Below are 20058 nucleotides of genomic sequence, written 5' to 3'. Positions count from 1 at the left end.
AGGGTGAACAAATCAGAGTTAAGGCTGGTGACCGTGCCTACAGAAATGGTCAGTGTTGATGTGTGAAGGAGAAACTGAGTGATACAGGTAGAAGTCAGAGAGATAGACACATAAATCTACCCGCTGACTTGGTATTTATTTTGACAGAGGAGTGGTATACGCTTTGCACACCTCAATCAACTCAGTAGTATAGGAGTAGTGTTAGTGTAAATACCAGCACATGCATGTAAAAAGAGCCTGTGGCTACATCCACAAACATAAATAAGCATTTCAGGCAGATAAGGTAGTACGGACTGGGGTCTGTGTTGTGTTTACAGGTTACAGAGACTATAGGATTTTTTTTATCCAGTTATCACATCCTGACATTAACAGGAAGTGACAAGCCTGTTAAGAAAAAGAACAGCAGTCGCGTGAAATCAGTGTCACACCAGTCTGGACAGTTAAGTCCACATGAAAAGGAATCAGAAGTCCTCTGAGATTATTCCTTTGTGCATGTAATCCAAACTGTTTTAAAAAGGTAATTACACTGAACAATAAAGCCTGGAGATCATATCAGAGAAGTGGTCTTGACTCAGACAGAAGAGCTCTGCAATTAACCCCAAACATTTCATTAAAGTTGAGCAGAAGAACACTGACATTCTATAGGGCTGCGACTAACAAAATCAAAATTACCTACAGCCCAAGTTGATGTCATTAGACAACTAATGTTATTCATTTTTAAGTGTCCAAAATCCATAAATAATCCATTTACTGTGATACATCACAAAAAAGACACTAATCCTTCAATCCTTAAAAGCTGGAACCAACAAGTATTTGCTATAAAAAATATATAAATGATCAATCTATTACTCATTAACTGACCAGTCATTGCAGCTCTAAATCCAACCTGAAGCAGCCAGACATGTTTCCAGGGATCTTCTTGTTGCTGTACTTGTCTTTGATAAAAGCAGTGTTGTTTTGGAATACTTTGAGCTGTCTGAAGGATTTTCAAGCTCTGCTGTATGCTCCTCCATGCTTTTCACTCACAGGTTTTCTGACTTTTCCTGATTAGACCTCAGCGTGTAAAAACTCTGACATGTCCCCCAGTCTCCTGTCAGGTTTGTTGCATCTGTTACATAGTTTCTGGTGACAGGTCACATTTTTCCAGCTTCACCCAATTTCAGCATGACTCTGGGTTTCATACCATGTTCATGTCACTGTGGAATGGACAGTAGGCATGTGAACAATTCCCGGATTAATGGCTTTTGAGCATCATCAAATGGCATTAAATGGCTGTTTGATTACAGAGCACACTAATATCATGTCAATTATATTTGGGCTTAAATAGCTTGATTTCTATCCTTTTCAGGTGCTTCCATATTATTAAGCACTGAGTTAGATATACGAAAGTTTTCAGCAAAGTCAAAGTTCCTCAGCCAGTAGAAATACAAACTTTTTCATTATTTATTTAAATTATTTTCCCAAGTCACCAATCCAACATTTAGCCTATTAAATGTCAAACGGTAGAGACAAAACAACTTCCCAAAAAATTCCCTGAATTTGAACAAATATCTAACAAACAAGCTGCAAAGTTTCCTATTTGGGAAGCAGAATCCAGTATATATATGACACTTTTGCTAGAATGCTGAACTCTGTTTACAAACTGCAATTTCCATAACTCTCCTGTGACACAAATGTGGCATATTCAATTACACTGACTGCAAACCCCTGTGTAAAAAGGACCCGTGGGACCTTTAAGATCAGAAAATACACGATGCACTAATTCAAATCTTGTAGTGGCAACATACTCACTTTCTAGTTTCCTAATGACCAGTGATGTCTTCTTCGCAATGCAAGTAAGCATGGTACCACCAATACTGCAATATTAAACCTAAAATCGGTGTGTTTTAGTATTATGTGCCATTATATTGAGAAGGTCTGTGTTAGATGTCTTCAGGTCATATTTCATACTTTCTTTCTACCTGCAGTTCTGGCCCACCTTTGTGTACAGTAAAATAAAAAAAAATATCATCAAAACAGCAAAAGCAGAAAATATCCCATTTTCAGCCTCCCCTGTGCTAGAGCTTTTGCTCTGGCTGACGTAACCCCGTTCTCAACATTCACAAAAAACTAATTAATTTTGAATGTTGGATTGATGTAGGGGAATGTTTTTCTGACACGGCCGACATGGTGTTAATCTTCCTGTCAATCAGAAGGGGAAAGTTGGAAGCAAAGCCTTTGCTTCCCAACAAACGAGATAACCCTTGTTAGGGATCAGAAACTGTCTCATTAGGCTAAACATTGATTAACTACTGTACCTTTAATCTCGTGGCCTGTCACTTTATTACATCTCCTGTTAAGAGTCCTGATGTTCCCTGCTGCTCTCACATCCACTAACATGTTCACTTGGTTTAGACACAAGCACAGACACACTTCTCTTAATGATGTATTCGATCTGTTTTCCTAATATAAAGTTTTAAATTCTTTCAAGTACAATCAATCTTTTGTTTAGAATTAAAATCAGTGAAATTACTTCACTTACAATCAGTGCCCACAGGTCAAAAATGAAGAATGTGTAAAGCCCAACTTAGTTTTTTGTTATTTTAATAGAAAACCAAAGAACAGAGTGTATACAGCATGTGTATGCATACAGTCCCCTTTTTGCACAATATAATCACTCACAAAATTAATGTGCATGAAAAGAAAATACAGCAATCTATTAAATATAGGGTCCCAAAACAAAACTCAAAACATATACAAAATGGACTGAAAGTAGTGAGATGATGCTTTAATATATTTGCACAAATATTCTGACAGTAATATGTTTACCCATGATCAGTGCCATGTACTGTGAAGGTCTGGAGTTTATTTTAGGTCATACAACTGCCATGGTGACTAATAAACATGCATTTCACTATTATTGCCTTCAATATTTAAAATCTGATAAAAGTGTTTGCTCCTTTTTTATAATATCTATTTCTAGAAAATACATCTTGAGTTGTTCGTTTTATGTTTCCATGTCCTACCTCCCTTGATCACGAACATCACAGACACTTTATGCTACAACATTGCAGTATGCAGTACTTACTTGCAGGGATTGTCGCCCTGTTAATGTTTCACTTGGCATTGCAATCATGACAAGGGCAGGACAAACGTTTTCACCTCTAGGAAAAGTCCGACATTGGCTACCTCTGTGCTGTGCTACTCGAGGACGGAGGAGGGAGGGGGATGCACGCAGCAGTTGGGCCGTCTGACATTTTGCAGCATTGACCTGAAAATGTTCTGCTGCCTCCTTTTGTTCTTCCTGCCTTGTCGCGGGGAGTCAACACCAGAGACCGACTTTCGGAAAGAGGTCTGGGCCATCAGTTTCCTCTCTTGCTCCTTGATTTTGCACTGCAAATGACTCTGAATGGCAAAACCAAGAGATTCTGGATCCACAGAAGCCCCATAAACCTCCCAAGTCATCCCTTGCTCATCCCAAAGGACGTCATGAACACTCTTTTCTTTCTGCTTCCCTGACTGGTCGCCCTGTTTGTTGTTTTTTTTCTCTGATTCTATCTTCTTTTTGCTAGAATTTGTCTCTTTTTTCAGCGCTTTACTTCCAGCTTTTTTACTTATTTCTTTCGAACTTCTAGTTTCATTTTTTTTTAATGTGGTATTTGCTGTTGTTGATAGGGCCTGGTTGGGCTTTGTTGTAACAGCAGCCTGAGACAGTGCAGCATTTTTACTGTCAGCAGATCCAGACTTGGAAGCACCGCCTGCCTCTGGGGGTGTTCCTGATTTCAAAGACGGAGCTTCAGTGATGCTTGTTTTTACTGTAGATGTCTGAACTCCACTTTTGTTGTGGGAGTTACCTATCTCTCCTCGCTCCTTCTGGTTGTTGTGTTCAATATTGATTTGATAAACTGGCTGAGTGTTGCACAAAGCAGACCCCACTTCTTTAGGTTTGGCCCCTAGTCTTGCATCTTGCGGCTGGGATGAAGTTTCTGAGTGAAAACTAATTCCTGCATTTTGGCTGGGGCACACGTCTGCCTCAACAGTGAGTCTCTCTGACCTTGGATCAGGTAGGGAAGCCATGTTCATTTCATGAAGACCCACACCCCCGTCGACCTGATACACTACAGTCAGGCTCTGCACATCCTCCCCGGGGACTCCACCACCACCCGGCCTCTGAGCACTAGCCAAACAAAGCAGGCTTGGACTTGTGGCCACAGACTTACTGCACACGTTAGCCACTGCCTGTACCTCTATATCCTGACACCGCTTAGCTGGGGTGGATGTCAGGGATGAGGTCATGGTTGAAGCCTCTTTATAGAGCCTGCAGTGCTCCTGCTGCTGGTGCACTGCACTGACAGCTGTATCAGTCTGGCTGGCTTCCTTGGCCACCTGCACAGACGCCAGCAGGGTTTGTGTAACCTGGGGCAGAATGGAGGACTCCTTCACTGTAGACACTGGCTGATGTTTATCGGAGAAAACCTGTGGCTTTGTTGCTGGTTGCAGATCCTTCTCTTGAAGCGCAGAACTTGAATTCACATTTGTTGACTTGACCTCTGCTTCTTCTTTTTTGCTGTTAGACAGAGGTGAAGTGGAGATAAGTGGAGATGTAGCTTCTATACTTTGTTTGGGTTTTGGAGGCTCCTGCAGACTGTCAGGGCCTTGTGAGGAAATATGTTTATGATCAGGCTCTTCAGATTTCTGTGCTACAGCAGTGCCCTTAGTTTCGGTAGCTGATACGCTCCCTTTGTTATCCAGTTGTAGCGCAGATGCTGGTTGCCTTGATTTGGAGACATTAAGATTATTATTAGTATTTGGAGAAGCATGTTTAGTACTGTTCTCACATGCTGTGGATTTGGCTAAAGATGTCGGCTGTGCATGCTCCACCTCTGCAGCACTGGGCGCTTTTGCTCTGCAGACGCTGCTCTGCACGTCGACCTTTGACGCTGTACCAGCAGATGACAAACTAGCCTTACAGATATCCTTTTCACCAGCCAGGCTTAGAACGTTCACATTAGCGTTAGAATCCCTCCAGTCATTTCCTGCCTCACCCACACCTTGGCCTGTTTGTGAAAGATCTGGCATGTGCTGGCCTCCACCTGTCACATGCTCTGATTTTGTCTGATTGCCATTGGCTGGGGCTGGTTTGTCTGACACAGAGCTGCTAATTGGTTCATCTCTTTTGGAAGTGGTTTTTGGGGTATGTGGGCTGGTGTTAGTGGGAGCAGCCATCATAAGTAAGTTGTCCTGTTTGTGTTCAGGAGACGGGAGGGTGGGTTTTGGACAAACCTGAGAGAGTTTGAGGTTTGGCTCTTTAGTCCAGTTGGCATTAGACTCCTTATTGCTCGGCGTGTCAACCACAGCCAGCTGAGGCACCATCTGCACTGTCACTGTCCTTTTTGGGTTTGTTCCCATGCCGGATTCGCAATCTTAGCCTTTAAATATTGCCGTAATCCAAAGATGAAAAATCAATATGCTACCAATCACTTTGAACAAGTTCCTAAAGGAGGAAAAAAAAAAGTTTAGTTTGTTTCACTGAATTTCCCTTTTCCCAACATTAATAATGAAAACAAATGAAATGATAGCAAGACATTTGAATGCGACACTGAGCAGTACTTAACACTTCAATAATCATTGTTAGAATAAATGACAGGCATCAGAACAATTAATGACCCATATCTGCCTGATTTAATAACAGCTTTAATTACATGAAGATGAATATATGTCATTTTATGCCTAATTTCACATTCATCTTAAAATACGATCTTAATAACAGTACTGTAGGTCTAAATGAAGGTAAGGCTGAGTGAATGCAAGCTATGTTTCTTTGTACTGTGATTGATTGGGATTTCTGTCTTTTTCCCCCTGTCTGCATCTGTAATGCTCTTTGAAATTTGCTTGTTACAGTCAGCTAAGGGCGAAATAATTGTCACTCAAAGGAAGATCAATTTAGATGTTTTAAAAACCTCTGTTGGAGCATTTAAATATTGAATGACTAACATAAAATTATAATAATGTATGGCAATCTCTTAAAAGAAATGCTTTGTCAGACTAAAGCCAAACATTTACACTTAACTAGTAAAGTGAGCAAAGTACAGAAATAAGACTTTGACATACGTTGGCTGAAAATGCTCACAGGGATATTTGTATAATTAAAAAGCTGTGGATGCTCCACATTTGCTGTTGATCCACTATATCCACTAGAGTTGTGCCAAATCTATGTGCTTGCTTTGCAGAATTTTAGCCATATCTCATTCAAAGGTCTGTTACGTATAAAGAATAAAGCAGAACTAACTATTCATTTACTGATAAATCCTTCTGTTAATGTTCACAGAGAGACTAAACCATGTGATTTTGGTTTCATGTAAGCTGAGTTAATGTGTTCTGTGATAAATGGCAAACTTAACAAAGGAAGACATTGTTAATACATAAAATATTCTTTTAAATTAAGTTTCCTAGTCAAATTATATTAGCATTCAAAGACAATATTTGAGGCAAAGCATATGAACTTTAAACATCTTTTTTCTTGAAATAGATGTTTCAGTGCAGAAATAGAAAACAATTCAGGGTTAGCAAGATGAGAGTCCTCTTTCAGATCCTTTTTTGTCTTGTAATCTATCTACTTCGAAATCTGAACAGTGATCTACAGTTTCACAAATTTCATAGTGGCAGGCCTGATAAATGACTCCATCTCAGTCTGTCTCCTAAATGAGTAAAAGCATCTGGGCCAGATCAGCAAGTAATGTGCCAGCACTCAGCAGACATCTGAAATATCTGATCCTTAGGAGCCAGACGAATGAACCCGGACTTCCATGATACATGACAGAATATAGGCTACATATTAACAGACAACAAGACACCTGTCTGCACTCCAATGGCCCAGAGAGAGAACCCATTTCATTTCTATTCCAGAGTCATTACAGATGATAATCCATGCTGCATAATGTGCAGTCCATTTCAATGATACTAATGTTTCACTCAGCCTGTTATTTCGAGGTTTTCTTCTGTATCATCACAAATCTGTGCATTGCTCATCTCTGGGGAGACAGCACCCACCCCCTCACCATTATAATCCAAAGGATAAAGATCTATTGCATTTTTTGCCTAAGTTATTATTTTTCATTTGTGACTTGAATAAAACCCAACGTCACAGTTTTGGGTCATGGGCAGGTGAAGCGTATTTGTGTGTGCTCTCCCACTACGCATCTGCCTGTGTGTTGTCAAAGTGCAAACATTTACTGCAAAAGCGTGTCATGACTGTAATTACATATTAAGCAATTAAATCGCCCTGGCTTGTACTGCCTGCAGCGGTTTAGAAAGAACCAGAAGAGTTTGTGCAGGATGTGAAATCATGCAAAACGGTAAAGTGATGCAAATGACCTCTTCGGGCTCATTATGCCGTCTATTACACCTCACATTCTGCAGTCCTGTCCCACCCCAACATCACAGAGGCCACCGATTTTTGCTGACTGGATTTGACCTTCAGTTCACCATCGAATTCATCACCTGTAGTGAAAGAAATCACAGTGTAATGGGAAAGAGGAGGGTGGCTTACCTTGGGAGACGCTTTATGTCCCGTACCGGTGCCGATGGCGCGTCCGTGTCAGAGAGATGAGGCTAAACCCTAGAAAATGAATATGGAAAACCAACGCTGTGTCGGTGACACCAAGCCACGCCTTCCACCAGAATATTTTGGTCTTGGAGGTATCGATCCTTCACGGCAAAGCGCAAAATTCAACCACCCTGATTGACTGACTGTGCGCAATGACTCACCGGAGCCCTGGCGGCCAACGCTACCTCTGATCTTTGAATTATCGTTGCCTCATTCTTAGAAAAAGTGAACCTTACACAAAATCGACCTCTCATAGTGTGTTCTATCCCAGACTGAACCGGTCCAGGCAGCCGAGGCAACGTGGTGCAGCAGAGTAAATCAGATGAATGGATGAATGGAGAAGAGGATGGAGGCAGTAGTGTGTCAGCCGCAGGTTTTTTATTACGTTTAAATCATGGCACTAACCTCTGACTGCACCAGCCTGTGATATCCATGGAAGAGAAGTTGTTTATTTTGCCTTGGCATTTTGCATAACCCAGACATTTTTTTTTTTTTTTTGGTTGTTGTTTTTTTCAATAAACGCCAGCCAGACTGCTGTGCCGTTTTAGAGGGATGAACCCTGGTACACTAAGTTATACTTAGGATCAGATATGAATCTGAATTGAAGAAATGTCCTCGTGTCTGTAGAATAAACGCCCTTCATACAGTAATCAGGACATTTACAACAGACTAGGATTTGTGTCACAAAGTACCCAGCTCTCCCTATCTCAAGCTGACTTTCATTTGATATTTGATATCTGCAGAGATGACTCACTAAAACATGTTTCTTTGGGATGATAGCACAGTTATGAGGACAAAAAGGCTGCAGTAAGCAATATAAACATTTTGTGTTTAAAATGAGGAGATATAATCTGAAGATACATCAGGAATTCCATGAAAAATGTGATAAAAAGAAACAGACACTACTGAATACTATAAATATCTTTAATAATAAGCAGTTCTTGCTTTACTACTGCAGAGAAAGTCAGCATTTTCTTTTTGTGTAGTAATTGTAGGCAGAGAGAAATCTGTATGGTACAACAATCTGATACACATAAGTCTATTTTCATTTCAGGTTTTTTTTCTAATAGTGGTTTTGATACTTTAAATATGTTTTCAACATCATATGGAGCCAGGAGATTTGGCATTGAAATCAAAACTGTAAGTGAAACATTTGAAATTAATGAAGTTGCACTGGCACTGAAAAAGGGCTTCCTACTGAAAAGGCATCAAAGAAAATGAAGAAATCCAAGCTAAATAAAAAATAAATAAATGTAACATACTCGTTCAGTTTTGATGATGCACTTACAATCTAATCTCATTTAATTTTTTATATATTTTGAATTCTTCTGTCTCTTTTCTGTCCTGGCTCTATACAGACTGTAATGATGGGTTTGTAGGAAGCCAGCAGGGTTTCTGCTAGTGACTATTACAGAAAGAGGGGACCAGGATCAGGAAAATCTGTTATGGATCACAGTATTTAGTGACCACCTGTTTTGTTAATAATTTTGAGGGCTTGGTGGTTCGGTCTTTGCTGTCCCCTTCCTTAAACCCTTCTTGGAAGAGCAACAACACGCAACTCTCTATTAAATTACTGTGATCACATTTTAGTATTTTTCATTTCTATTGTGGTGCTATAAAAATGATTTTGTGCTACATGTCAGGACTGGTAAAACTGAGCTGGTATTAGAATCATAGACTGCTTCCCACCTCAACCTAGGACAACTTCTCAGACAGCTAATACAATCTAAGTGGTTGTCTTGGGGAGACCAGTTTTCTAATGTAGCCTCCTTCCGAGACAGGAGATCCTCTCTGAATGCCGTGGATATATGGAAAAGGCCTGCTTTTAAAAGCCCAGTGTGGCTGATTAGTTGAGAAAGAACAGGACACAGAGTATAAGATTTCTATGGAGTAAATGGAAACCTGATGCCAAATTATAGTTAAATAATATAATTGGTCTGTTATAAAAACAGACTGTGAAACTTTGAAAACAACATATAGTCTTATTGTGAATCTGGCATCATCTTGTGGATATTTTGGGAAAAGCAAATCTGGTAATTAGCTGAACCAGACTAATGCTCATAAACAACTGTCACTTTTTGTTTGTTTGCAATGAAGACTTTGGTTCATAAGTGAGTAAACGCTCAGTAAAACATCTTTACTCATTTTAATGAATACGTTTAGATTAACATTGGAATTTGTCTTTTTGCCTTTGTATACATGTATACGTGTAAAATGTATACATTTTTCAAAAAGCCATATGGGGGTTTTAATTTCATAAGCAGGTTTATAACAAAATTTTCCCTGTACATCTGTTGTGAGAGAACTTTAATAGGGTTAATACTTTAATACAAGCTTTACCACCAGTCTATCCACATTCGCTGGTACATGAAATTGTAGAACAAAGGCAGACACTTGTAACATTCCAGAAACACACATAACTTAATTCTTATGTTTACTATTATATTTCTGGAGTTCTGGATGAATCTTGTTTTATTTGCCTATGTGATCTGCAATCAATGCTACAACTCTCTTCTCACTGTTTTCTTCTTTTTTTTCTTTTCTCTATTTTATTTATTATTTAGAACTTTCACCTGAGAATGACAAACTGTTCAGGGAAACAAATCTGCGGTTTAGGAGTTGAAAAGATTGTTTTAACCTGATAAAAGCATTAACTGAAATTGTCGACAAATTAGGGATTTTGTGCTTAAATGACGTAACTTACTCAAATATCCATCTCAGGCAGCTGAAACCTCTGAAATGAATCTCTAGAATCTAATTCATTATGTTTCCATGACTTACATTGGAAATACTTTAGGAAGCACTCGTTCAAAGACCAATATAAACAGGGAAGCCAACTATTTTTTAACACAAGGAAAAATGTCAACTGTAAGACTTTTTTTAAGCCTCACTCGAAGAAATCATTGGGCTGCGGGCCCAACATGGCCCAACCCTGGTCTGTGCAGTGCAGACAAGGTGCAGCAGTCGTAAGTAGGTGGCGCTGCAGCATCGTTTGTGGAAAAGACTGTCACGCTGGCATTGTGCTGCGTTTAAAGACAGCACGTCAATCGGTGTTGACATAAAATTCAACCCAAGTTTCTCAGGAACGTGCCACCCGTATTTGCCAGACAGTGCAAACTCGATGTTTGTGAGCTACTTTTCAATAACATACATCAAAATGTGGAAATGTACACAGTCAAATCATCAATGTTTACAGTGCATGTCACAAACAGTAAAGTCGTGTTCCTGTGGTGTCGGATGTATTTGTGAACGCATCAGAAGCACACTGTTGTCAATAGGAACGTTGCTAACCCTCCACACGGCTGCTAGCTAGAAAGTAAAGACAAGTTTGGACATATCTTTGTCTCGTCATTTTGACTGTGTGGCTGAAGGGTGAGCTTAACTTCAGCTTCTTCCCGAATACTGTGTAGCATATTAATTCTTGCAACATAACATAACTTATGTAATCGTAATGCTGCTAGCTAACAGCCGAATACAATAACAACCTGTTGTTTGAACCAGTGAAATGACAGTTAACAGTTTAAGGCTTGTTGGTTTTATTCATGCATGTTATTAAAAATGCGGGTGGCTTGCTAGCAGTTACAATAATGTGCGGGAATCAGACCAGCGCCTGTTAACACTCCGTCCTTGTAAAGTGAATAGTCGCGTTTGTCTAAAGTTAGCATTAGCTTAAATGCTAACGAATACATTGCTACAGCTTGGAGCGAGCGCTAGCTCCATTTACCGTTCACATGGACAGGAAACTGAGTACATTTATACGTATTAAGCACAATGACACATAGTACTATTCACAGTCAGAAGGCAGCTACATTTATAAAATACTTTATATATTCAGATACTGTCATAGAGGTGTTTTTTTCAAGAGATATATGTGTAAAAGAAAATATACATTTTCACTCTTGACAGAGTCACAAAATACACACACACGCACACACGCCTACAGTTTCACATTAGGAAAAAACAATTACAAGTGCCAGGAAAAAACGAGATAATAATGTATTTGCATTTAGCATTAACCCTGAAACCAGCTCATTCAAGCTTGGTTTGAACATGAAGTGCATCTAATGTTTAAATATCTTGCATATGGGCACAAGTATAGAAATAACCAACCCACCTTCACCTGTAGGTTTCCTTACTTTCTCATTTTTGTCTTTCAGGTTTCAGAGAAAATGATCATTGATTGTAATGCCTGTTCACATCAAGCCTGTTTGAATTGTTAAATGTATTACTTATTTAAACCTTGACCGCAGGACTTGTTGTACTGAGTATTTTTATTTTTAAAGTTAGTAGTACTTGCAGCAGTAATAGTTCATCAGTGTCAGTAGGCATTTGTAATGGCCCTATGTGTGGGGGTTTAACCTGTATCCAAACCACATGAAAATGCTCACAGGCTCTGATCACTTTATCATACACTGTACTTGAGTTATTTTGAATATCAAATATATTATAAATTAATTCAGGCAATTGGTGTATTTATTTTTTATGTTGTAGAAAATGTTGGGGTATATCTGGCACTATGTCTACACATCCTTCCTAAGGTACTGGCTGAAGTGGCTCGTCAGACATGCGACAGGGAAATGTGAGCTGCAAAGAATTTGCTCTGGATACAGGCCTGGAGCTTTAAGGACAACTAAAGCAGGTGAATTACATCTAACTAAATCTGGTCTTCTTTTTCTGCTTAGTTTTTTATTTATTTATATATATGTATATGTGGAAGACCTGAGAAAGGAAGTCTTCAACTCTGAAAACCAAGAATGTGAGGCAATGCTCTAAACCCACACACATTTTAATTATGCACCTCTTGTGTCTTATTGTAGAGTACTCTCTCCAGTCTTCTAAGAACAAGGTGAGAACATTTTACCATTGTTATTTGCCTGCTTTCATAGATAAAGAGTTTTATTGATAGTTTTTTTTTTTACATCCAAATAATGGATCATATTATTTTATTAGTTTTTATAAATTTGTTATAGATTGTTCTAGGATTTGTTACCCTTAGGTTTTTTTTTTCTCTCCACCATCAACTAGGGCTTGCTCAAGGGGGACTTTTGGGGTTTTTTCCACATATCTTTAAAGTCTTGCCTTTATTACATACAGTCCCTTGAGATGACTTTGTTAGGAATTGGTGCTACATAAAGTTGAATTGAGTAGTTCTAGACAGTAACTAGAACTATATGGGCTTACAGGTAAAGTAAACACATTTTGCTTAAGTGCTGACCTCTTCATTATCTTCTGACTGTATGTGTGATCTCCTATAAAGATGTCTCTGTGAGCTTAATTAGACTTTATCTTTGACTTTACTTGCCAAGCTCAGATTAATCAACTGTACTTGTCTTTTATGATTCTAGCTAGATAAGCATTTTCAGATCAACAGTCCAGTACAGTGTGGAAACAGCTTCGTCATTGATATTTTTCACTGTGGTTGACAGTGTAGATTAAACAGCAGGCGCCGTGCCAGTTTTCTGTCTGATTGCTGGCTGTATCATTATTTTTTATTAATAACCTCCTCACTCTGCTGTGCTTTCTTTCTATGCAGATTTTAAGAGGTGCTTTGGAAACCCGAAAGGATAACTTAGAACAATGTGTGGACCAAATTATAAAAGAGAAGGATATCAAGCCCCAGAAAGATCCTCAGTAAAGTTACTTTTTATCTGCTCCTCTGATTTATTTATTTTTCACTTTGATTTTTACAATTTTTATCCTTAAATTATCTTGTGCCTCAGAGCTTACTTATTGTTTTAATCTCCCTGCTTTTCAAGGTTCAAGGAGAACCTGCACATCTGCCTGTTACAGATAACTGGATACAGGAGTCTGTTTATATCTGTGGAAGACTTGAGAAAGGAAGTCTTCAACTCTGAAAACGAAGAACACGAGTCCATGCTCTTAAAGGTACATTCTTATATGTCTGGGTCCATAGATCAGTGAAGTAGCATAGGAGTCATAGCATATTTCAGAAAAGATTTAAGCTTGTGAGTTGCCAAATGTTTTTATAACTCATTTGTCATCTGTTTTAAAGCCCAAATATGCAGGAATTGGTACTGGTATTGGTATTGGTGAGATTTGTCTCCCACCACCCTTGGTGATAGCAGCAAATGAGTAATATTAAAGGGTTTTACGGACTCTGCATAGTTTTATTTATTGCCACATTGAAAGGTAATGCTAACAGCACTGGCAATGTGACACTATGATTTGTTTTTAGAAAGATGTTGATTCAACTGTGTGATCATTTTGAAATACTCTGATGCAGTTGAATTATATTGTGTTATTCTTAAGGGAGTTTGTAATTTTGTTCACCTTATAGTGGAAATAAGACAGGGTCTAATAGGTGGACAAACCTCTCTGCATAATACAGTTCAACAACAGGTCATGAATAAGAATTGATAGACTGCATTAGTTGTAACTACGTAAACCTTATGCACATGATCACAAATGACCACAAGTCAGTACTATGGCAATAAAAAAATACAACTCTGTAATTGTACTCACAGCTGTGGGACCTCCTGATGCCGACAATCAAACTGGAATCAAGGACAACTAAACAGTGGGGAGACATTGGATTTCAAGGAGATGATCCCAAGACTGACTTTAGAGGAATGGGCATGCTGGGCCTAATCAACCTTGTGTGAGTTCTTCGATGGGAAACAGCAGGGACACTGTTGCCGTTAATCTATAAATGCAGTATTTATTTTATTCACATCTAAGCAATGTAACACAATGTAAATCTTTAAATTGTTGGGTGGTATTGGTGAAACTACCATCACTGAGATGGTCTGTGCACAAATCCAATGGGATATTTAGAGCCAAACAAACTAAAATCTCTAAACTTGTATGAAATGTCTCTAAAAGTTAAAACAGGTAAATATACATTGAGGCTCTGCAGATCCCTGTCAGATCTTTGCAACTTGTATGGGTGTTTACTGTACGTAGTAACCTCATTGTCTTGTGGCCTATATTGCAGCAAATAGTAATTTCTCAAACAAATGAATGTTTGAGCAGATTATTGAGAATTAGTGCTTTATCCTCTTGAGTTTTATCAGTGGAAGACGTGTATTTAACAAAGGTGATTATATCAAGTAAGGTTGCTCCACCATTTCAGCATTGGCTCCTAAAAATATTGTCAGGCTGACAATCGTTTGAAACAAAAAAGGGGGATCAAAATCAAAGCAGCAGAACCAACTTTATTTTTATTCTTCACATTGCCGTTCTCTTTTAAAGCCTGGCACCTACATCACAGAAAGTAACTTGACTGCTGACAGTTTGATTAGATGTAAGGTGTTATGTTGTAAGTTATGTAGCCTTGACCCTCAAGCTTTAAGTGGAGACGAAGAGCAGGCTACAAAGGGTTGGTAAACTTACTTCTAACTGTACAACACATGATATATCCTTATAGAAGTTTACCAGACTTTGTTTATACAGCTTTTTTTCATGTATGCAGTAGTACTCGTAAGACCTGGAAGCTGACCTATTTGTATAAAAATCAGTGTAATTCCCTTTTAAATGTATTCACATAATGTAAAAAATGAATGCTTAACATGGTCTCATTTCTAAATAAACCAACATAATGTATAAGAACTAAAATGTTTTTGCTCTGTTTCAGTTTTTTCAGTGAAAACTACACAGAGGAGGCTCGCCAGGTGTTGTCTCATGCAAACCATCCTAAACTAGGGTAAGTTCAAAATTCATGTATGGCTATAAGAGCATTTTATGTTAATATTGCCTGGCTTCCTAAAATCACTCATCTTATCACAAAATCTAACAGAAAACAGAAACATTCTTTTAGGTTTTATGTGGTTTTGATGGGTATACTGCATATTCTCACTTATTGACATATACTTTATTCTTTCTTCTGTGTAATTTAGATATTCATATGCCATAGTTGGGATCAACTTGACAGAGATGGCCTATAGTCTTCTGCGGAGTGGTGCTTTGAAACCCCACTTCTACAACACAGTACTGGGTTCACCTGAGCTCTGGCATTTTCATCAGCTATACTGTAAGTAGACATAATGTCATTCTTCTGTTCCTCAGCACCTATGATTATTTATATTTGACCAACAATACTAACAAATGTTTGAGAGACCAAATATTGTTGGGGCTTTGTTTAAAAAAATTGTGAAATTTGTGTTTCATTTCTTTTAGGTTACCTGGCATATGAATTTGATAAATTCTGGGTGGCAGAAGAACCAGAAAGCATCATGGAATTCAATCAGTACAGAGAAAAATTCCATACCATAGTCAAGACTCAACTACAGGACCCTAGTGTGTCCCTCACATTAACTGTCCATTCTAAAAACTAACACGAATAAAGGAAAGGGCCTGACCTCTTCATAGCAGCTGCCCTTGTTTGATCAGATAGAAGAAGGCGAGAAACGTAAGCAATGCTGCACATTACAACTCAAGAAGCAGACTGAAGCTCATTGACCACTTAAACCCTCAGTTCATCTTGTTGTACAGTAAGTAGAGGGTTGTCAAATAGAGCACAATTGTAACATCCTTTACCTCAGACATGACTATTCCAGTGATTTCTAGTCCTTCAGAAAGGGGAAGAGCGAGCTGCTGCAGAGACTGGAGCTGTGACAGTTTTGTAATGCTTTAAGCACTTTTAGTAAGCAAGCAGCCAAATTTAACCTGCCGTCTAATTTGGATTTGTTCTAAAAATTGTCTTGCTCAGGAATGTGATATTTATATCTCAAAACAATAGTGAACTGTAATATAAGGAATAAATTCCATTGTGGTCTTAAAAGTTGTGCATGACCTACAGTAACAAATCTCTGACACTGCTAATGTCATCTGTATTACTATTATTCACATTATAGGTAATGTGGAATTCAAAGTCCTTTGTTTTCCTTTTATACATGTGTTTTTATAAATGTGTCTTGTCTAAAGACTGATAACTTTTTTTCATTGCCTGTTATTTGTATGCTGTGATTTGGTTTTGAGCCGGTTAAGCAATGATTAACATGGCTTGCTCAGTTAATAAATAAACGCTTTGATGTGTTGAAATGTGTTTTGTATGCTTCAGAAATGAAAGAATCAAGTAGAGTGTCTGTAAAAACAAGTGAAATATATTTTTGGTATACGCATTTTACATTTTATTACGGACATTAATATTATTTTCAGTATGAAGGTGCACCGGTGTTAGCTGCCTGAAATTTCTAAATGGCAGATTGAGATTTACACATTACAAGTGCAACATTTTTACAACCTTGTGTTCGTAATGTACCGCTCACTTGCACAATATTTGGAATGGACTCATTAGGACAGATTATAAATACAAAGGGAGATCTTGAAGTGAAATACTTTGTGGATTATCCATTACTCCTTTTTCAACAAAGGAATGTTTTCTTTGTCACCACAGGATATAAAAACTTGAATAAAACTAAAACAATATTTTCAGTTTGGTTCAACGATGTTGTAAACTCAGTGGTGTTTGAAACGGGAATCTCAATTTGGCGCCTCTATCCTCTTCTTGGTGACCATCATGGCCCTCTTGATTTGCTCGAATGAGACAAACATCACAACATTCCATGATCCCAACCTCAGAAACGAGGGCACAAATCTGTAAAAAAAATAAAATAAAATTTGACAGTTGTGGTGAGTGCAAACAAAGGCAATAATGTGTATTTCTTAGATATTTTTATATGTCATGTAGGATTGACCTCAAGTTTGAATTTCATAGAGTCAGAGCAAAAGAGCCTACCCCTTGTAGAAAGCAGTGGGTCCCTCTTTAGTCATCATAGTCCAGGCACAGTTAATAGCACTCTTGTATTGGCCTGGTGGTGAGTTCATGTACCTGGTTTTCACTACATCCACTGGTGAGGCAATCACGGTTGTAACAAAGCCAGCACCAAATGCAGACACAAAGTGGCATGGTAGATTATCTGTGGAGAGAGGTGGAAACTATCGTAAAGAACATCACATTGTGAATAACCTTGCGAAGGGGTCGTATACATGACAAAGATAAATGTCTATGCATTTACAGCACTCTAAAAGGAACAAGATGTTCTGTAGCAGCATGCGCTCTGTTGAAGGGGTACGAGAGTGTGCTGATATCTGCCTAATCAGCTGTGTCTCTAGCATGGCATCGTGTTTGTGTGTGTGTGTGTGTTACTGTAGTGCAGCCCACATAAATGAGCTCGCTCTCTCTCTCACCTGACATCAGGTTATGTTTAAGGATAGCCTCCTTGATTAGGTCATATGTAACCAGCTCTGTGCAGTTGACTAGTGCATTTCTTGTAATGTTGGGTAGTGTGCCTGAAGAAACAAGAAACATAATCAGTCACTTTACTAATTTGTTACTGACCATTCGCAGTCTTGGTAGCATGGCACCACATTTTGAAGACCCCCTTCTAAATGGCACCTTTCCAGAGTCCACGTAAGCCCTCGTTCTGGAAGATGAGTTTGTAAGCCTGCATGGTGCCGTTGTACCGACGAGCGACACCGTCCAGGTTCATCTGGGCTTGGAATCGAACCTTGACCACATCAGTGGGTTGTGCAAAGGACACCGCCATAGCACCTGTTGTGCAGCCAGCCAGAATACGTACAAGTACACCGGGATCTGGAGAAGAATAGACGAGAACTGTTGAAAGAATGTATTTGTGAACATGCACTCATATTTTTTTAGTATTTCATGTTATGATACTTTAGGACATTTAGGAGGGCTGGGTATTTCATAGTTTTAGCTACTGGCTTTTGCATTTTTTTTAATGAACTTTACCTTCAAAATAATTTGTATGCAATTTTGCCTATATATGATTTCAAATACTTTACAATTCAGTTTTTCAGTTCAGTGTTTCATATTTTATTTAAAGACCTACGAATGTGTTTCTCTACCTTTGGGAACAAAAACAATGTTTCTAACACAAACTGTGTATGAAACCAAATCTTAATGTTCAGTTTTATGTTAGTGCCCTTGGCTCCCAAATGTTTATTTGCTTAATATTATGTATGTACTATAATTATGTTTTGGTATTGTAACTCATTATGTACAACAGATGTTGCACATCAGTCTGTTTTAGAGGGGGGATTTCTTCACTGTAGCACTTCCTGAGGTCACTCTTTCCAGTTTTTTTGGTTTGTTTTTTCTACTTAAACAGATCTTTTGCTTTAAATAGGGTTTAAAGCAAAAGAAAAGCACCAAGAATATTAGAAGCAAACCCTGAATGTGCTTAAAATGTTTTGAAATTACTTACTTTCTTTTCCTCCTGTATAGAAATTTTTGACATTGTCGTAGAGGCCAATTCTGATGGAGGCGAAGCACACTTGTCTCTGCAGACCTGCTACCAGCCCGTTGTACAGAGACTTGGGGCCCTCTGTGCGGACCATGGTACTGATCGTCCCAAACACCCCTCTGTAACGGATGCCTGCCACTGCCTTCTTCTCTCCCTGAATCTGGGGTCACAGATTGTACTCAAGGCTAAAACCAGCTTTACAGAGAACAGAATTAGAAAATATGTACATGAAATGGTCCAGTGTCTGGGTACATAAATGAGGGGCACTGATTTAAGGGTATTGAAATGGGACCAATTGGACTGGTTTAGTAGTTTAAAGCAAAAACTGAAGTTTAGGATCATTATCACAATGCTATACTGAATGCATTTCAGTAAATGTGAGGAAAACATGAATCTTGTTATATTGTATAAATTATTTTTTGCTTTGTCAGTATTATTGAACAGATACCTGTAGTCTGACTTTGGCTGTGTCCAGAGGAAATGTAACGATGTCAGCTATACAGGCTGCTGCTCCAGCACTCGCCATCTTCACCCCCAGTGGAGGGGGAATGTCTGACGGTTTGAGTCCCACCATGTTTTCTGCTGAAAGGTATGCACAAACACGCAGAGAGGCACATGCACAAATCATTACACGTCACCGCTCGATTCTCTTTCTAGAAAACCAATTCATATGCATTAAACTCACATACAGTACTAACCATGTCAACAACTGACATCTAGCTTGACAATTAAAATATAAACGCTTACATGTCTGAAATGTAAGGTTGCCTCTGCTCCTTTGTAGTTAGTGTCCAGGCCGAAATTGATAGGCCAGATTTTAATCCATAAAGGGTCCCACTGCACAAAAAGGAAAGAGGCATCTTTTGCTCTGTATTTATATATTTTCTGGCTGGCTTTTTTTTTTTTTTATGACATCCACAGAGAGGCGTTACTGTGTACTCCTGTACACCCATAGTCCAACTCAAAGTCCACTGACTGACAGATAGTCAATGTTCAATTTACCCCTGCGTGCAGACACTGTGGGGTAACACTGAAAAAAAGCTTTTTCTTACTTTCTCTGGCTGCTACAATAACATGTTTTGATATGCGTCTATAAACTGCCATCAATCTTCTAAATGTATTTTTTTCCCTTTAAATGCAATTAACTTTATAATTTACCTTCAGCACAGTACAGTGTAGAAATATCAGCAGTTTCCTTTTGTGCCATGTCGCTGACGTAATATTAAGTAATTATTGACTTCATTA

The 20058-nt window shown here is 38.6% G+C and overlaps 3 protein-coding genes across 4 annotated transcripts; 1 reads left to right on the top strand and 2 right to left on the bottom strand.

Moving 5' to 3' along the window:
- Positions 1 to 2752: 2752 nt before the first annotated feature.
- Positions 2753 to 8211, bottom strand: gprin3b (GPRIN family member 3b). The gene is made up of 2 exons (XM_067499607.1): positions 7529 to 8211; positions 2753 to 5473 (listed from the first exon to the last, which is right to left on the bottom strand). Exon 2 carries the CDS (start codon positions 5386 to 5388, stop codon positions 3181 to 3183), a length of 2208 nt encoding a protein of 735 aa, XP_067355708.1. The 5' UTR covers positions 5389 to 5473; positions 7529 to 8211; the 3' UTR covers positions 2753 to 3180.
- Positions 8212 to 10807: 2596 nt separating this feature from the next.
- On the top strand, positions 10808 to 16585 carry elmod2 (ELMO/CED-12 domain containing 2). Its single transcript, XM_067497346.1, has 9 exons — positions 10808 to 10957; positions 12077 to 12224; positions 12403 to 12431; positions 13119 to 13216; positions 13342 to 13471; positions 14071 to 14204; positions 15180 to 15248; positions 15442 to 15575; positions 15722 to 16585. Exons 2-9 carry the CDS (start codon positions 12080 to 12082, stop codon positions 15877 to 15879), a joined length of 897 nt encoding a protein of 298 aa, XP_067353447.1. The 5' UTR covers positions 10808 to 10957; positions 12077 to 12079; the 3' UTR covers positions 15880 to 16585.
- Positions 16586 to 16625: 40 nt separating this feature from the next.
- On the bottom strand, positions 16626 to 19705 carry ucp1 (uncoupling protein 1). 2 transcript variants are annotated; one of them, XM_067497345.1, is made up of 7 exons: positions 19561 to 19705; positions 19262 to 19392; positions 18775 to 18973; positions 17943 to 18140; positions 17735 to 17836; positions 17283 to 17463; positions 16626 to 17141 (listed from the first exon to the last, which is right to left on the bottom strand). In XM_067497345.1, the coding sequence occupies exons 2-7, from the start codon at positions 19385 to 19387 to the stop codon at positions 17027 to 17029; spliced, it is 921 nt and encodes a 306-aa protein (XP_067353446.1). In that variant the 5' UTR covers positions 19388 to 19392; positions 19561 to 19705; the 3' UTR covers positions 16626 to 17026. The 2 variants fall into 2 exon arrangements, with proteins under 2 accessions (XP_067353446.1, XP_067353445.1); XM_067497344.1 differs by having other exon boundaries at positions 19262 to 19395; positions 19561 to 19704.
- Positions 19706 to 20058: the final 353 nt, after the last annotated feature.

Source organism: Channa argus, chromosome 3 (assembly GCF_033026475.1).
Source record: "Channa argus isolate prfri chromosome 3, Channa argus male v1.0, whole genome shotgun sequence".
NCBI lineage: Eukaryota > Metazoa > Chordata > Actinopteri > Anabantiformes > Channidae > Channa > Channa argus.
The sequence above is the reverse complement of the archived record's forward strand: the minus strand, read 5'-3'. Positions and strand labels throughout refer to the sequence as shown.

Bases quoted from the DNA above. Each gene is read 5' to 3' on its own strand.
- gprin3b (XM_067499607.1), bottom strand. From the start codon at position 5,388: ATGGGAACAAACCCAAAAAGGACAGTGACAGTGCAGATGGTGCCTCAG.
- elmod2 (XM_067497346.1), top strand. From the start codon at position 12,080: ATGTTGGGGTATATCTGGCACTATGTCTACACATCCTTCCTAAGGTAC. The intron at 13,217-13,341 runs GTAAAGTTACTT...CTGCTTTTCAAG, and splicing joins AAGCCCCAGAAAGATCCTCA to GTTCAAGGAGAACCTGCACA. The intron at 14,205-15,179 runs GTGAGTTCTTCG...GCTCTGTTTCAG, and splicing joins CTGGGCCTAATCAACCTTGT to TTTTTTCAGTGAAAACTACA.
- ucp1 (XM_067497345.1), bottom strand. From the start codon at position 19,387: ATGGTGGGACTCAAACCGTCAGACATTCCCCCTCCACTGGGGGTGAAG. The intron at 18,974-19,261 runs GTATCTGTTCAA...CTGTGACCCCAG, and splicing joins CAGCCAAAGTCAGACTACAG to ATTCAGGGAGAGAAGAAGGC. The intron at 17,464-17,734 runs GTGAGAGAGAGA...CTCTCTCCACAG, and splicing joins TAAACATAACCTGATGTCAG to ATAATCTACCATGCCACTTT.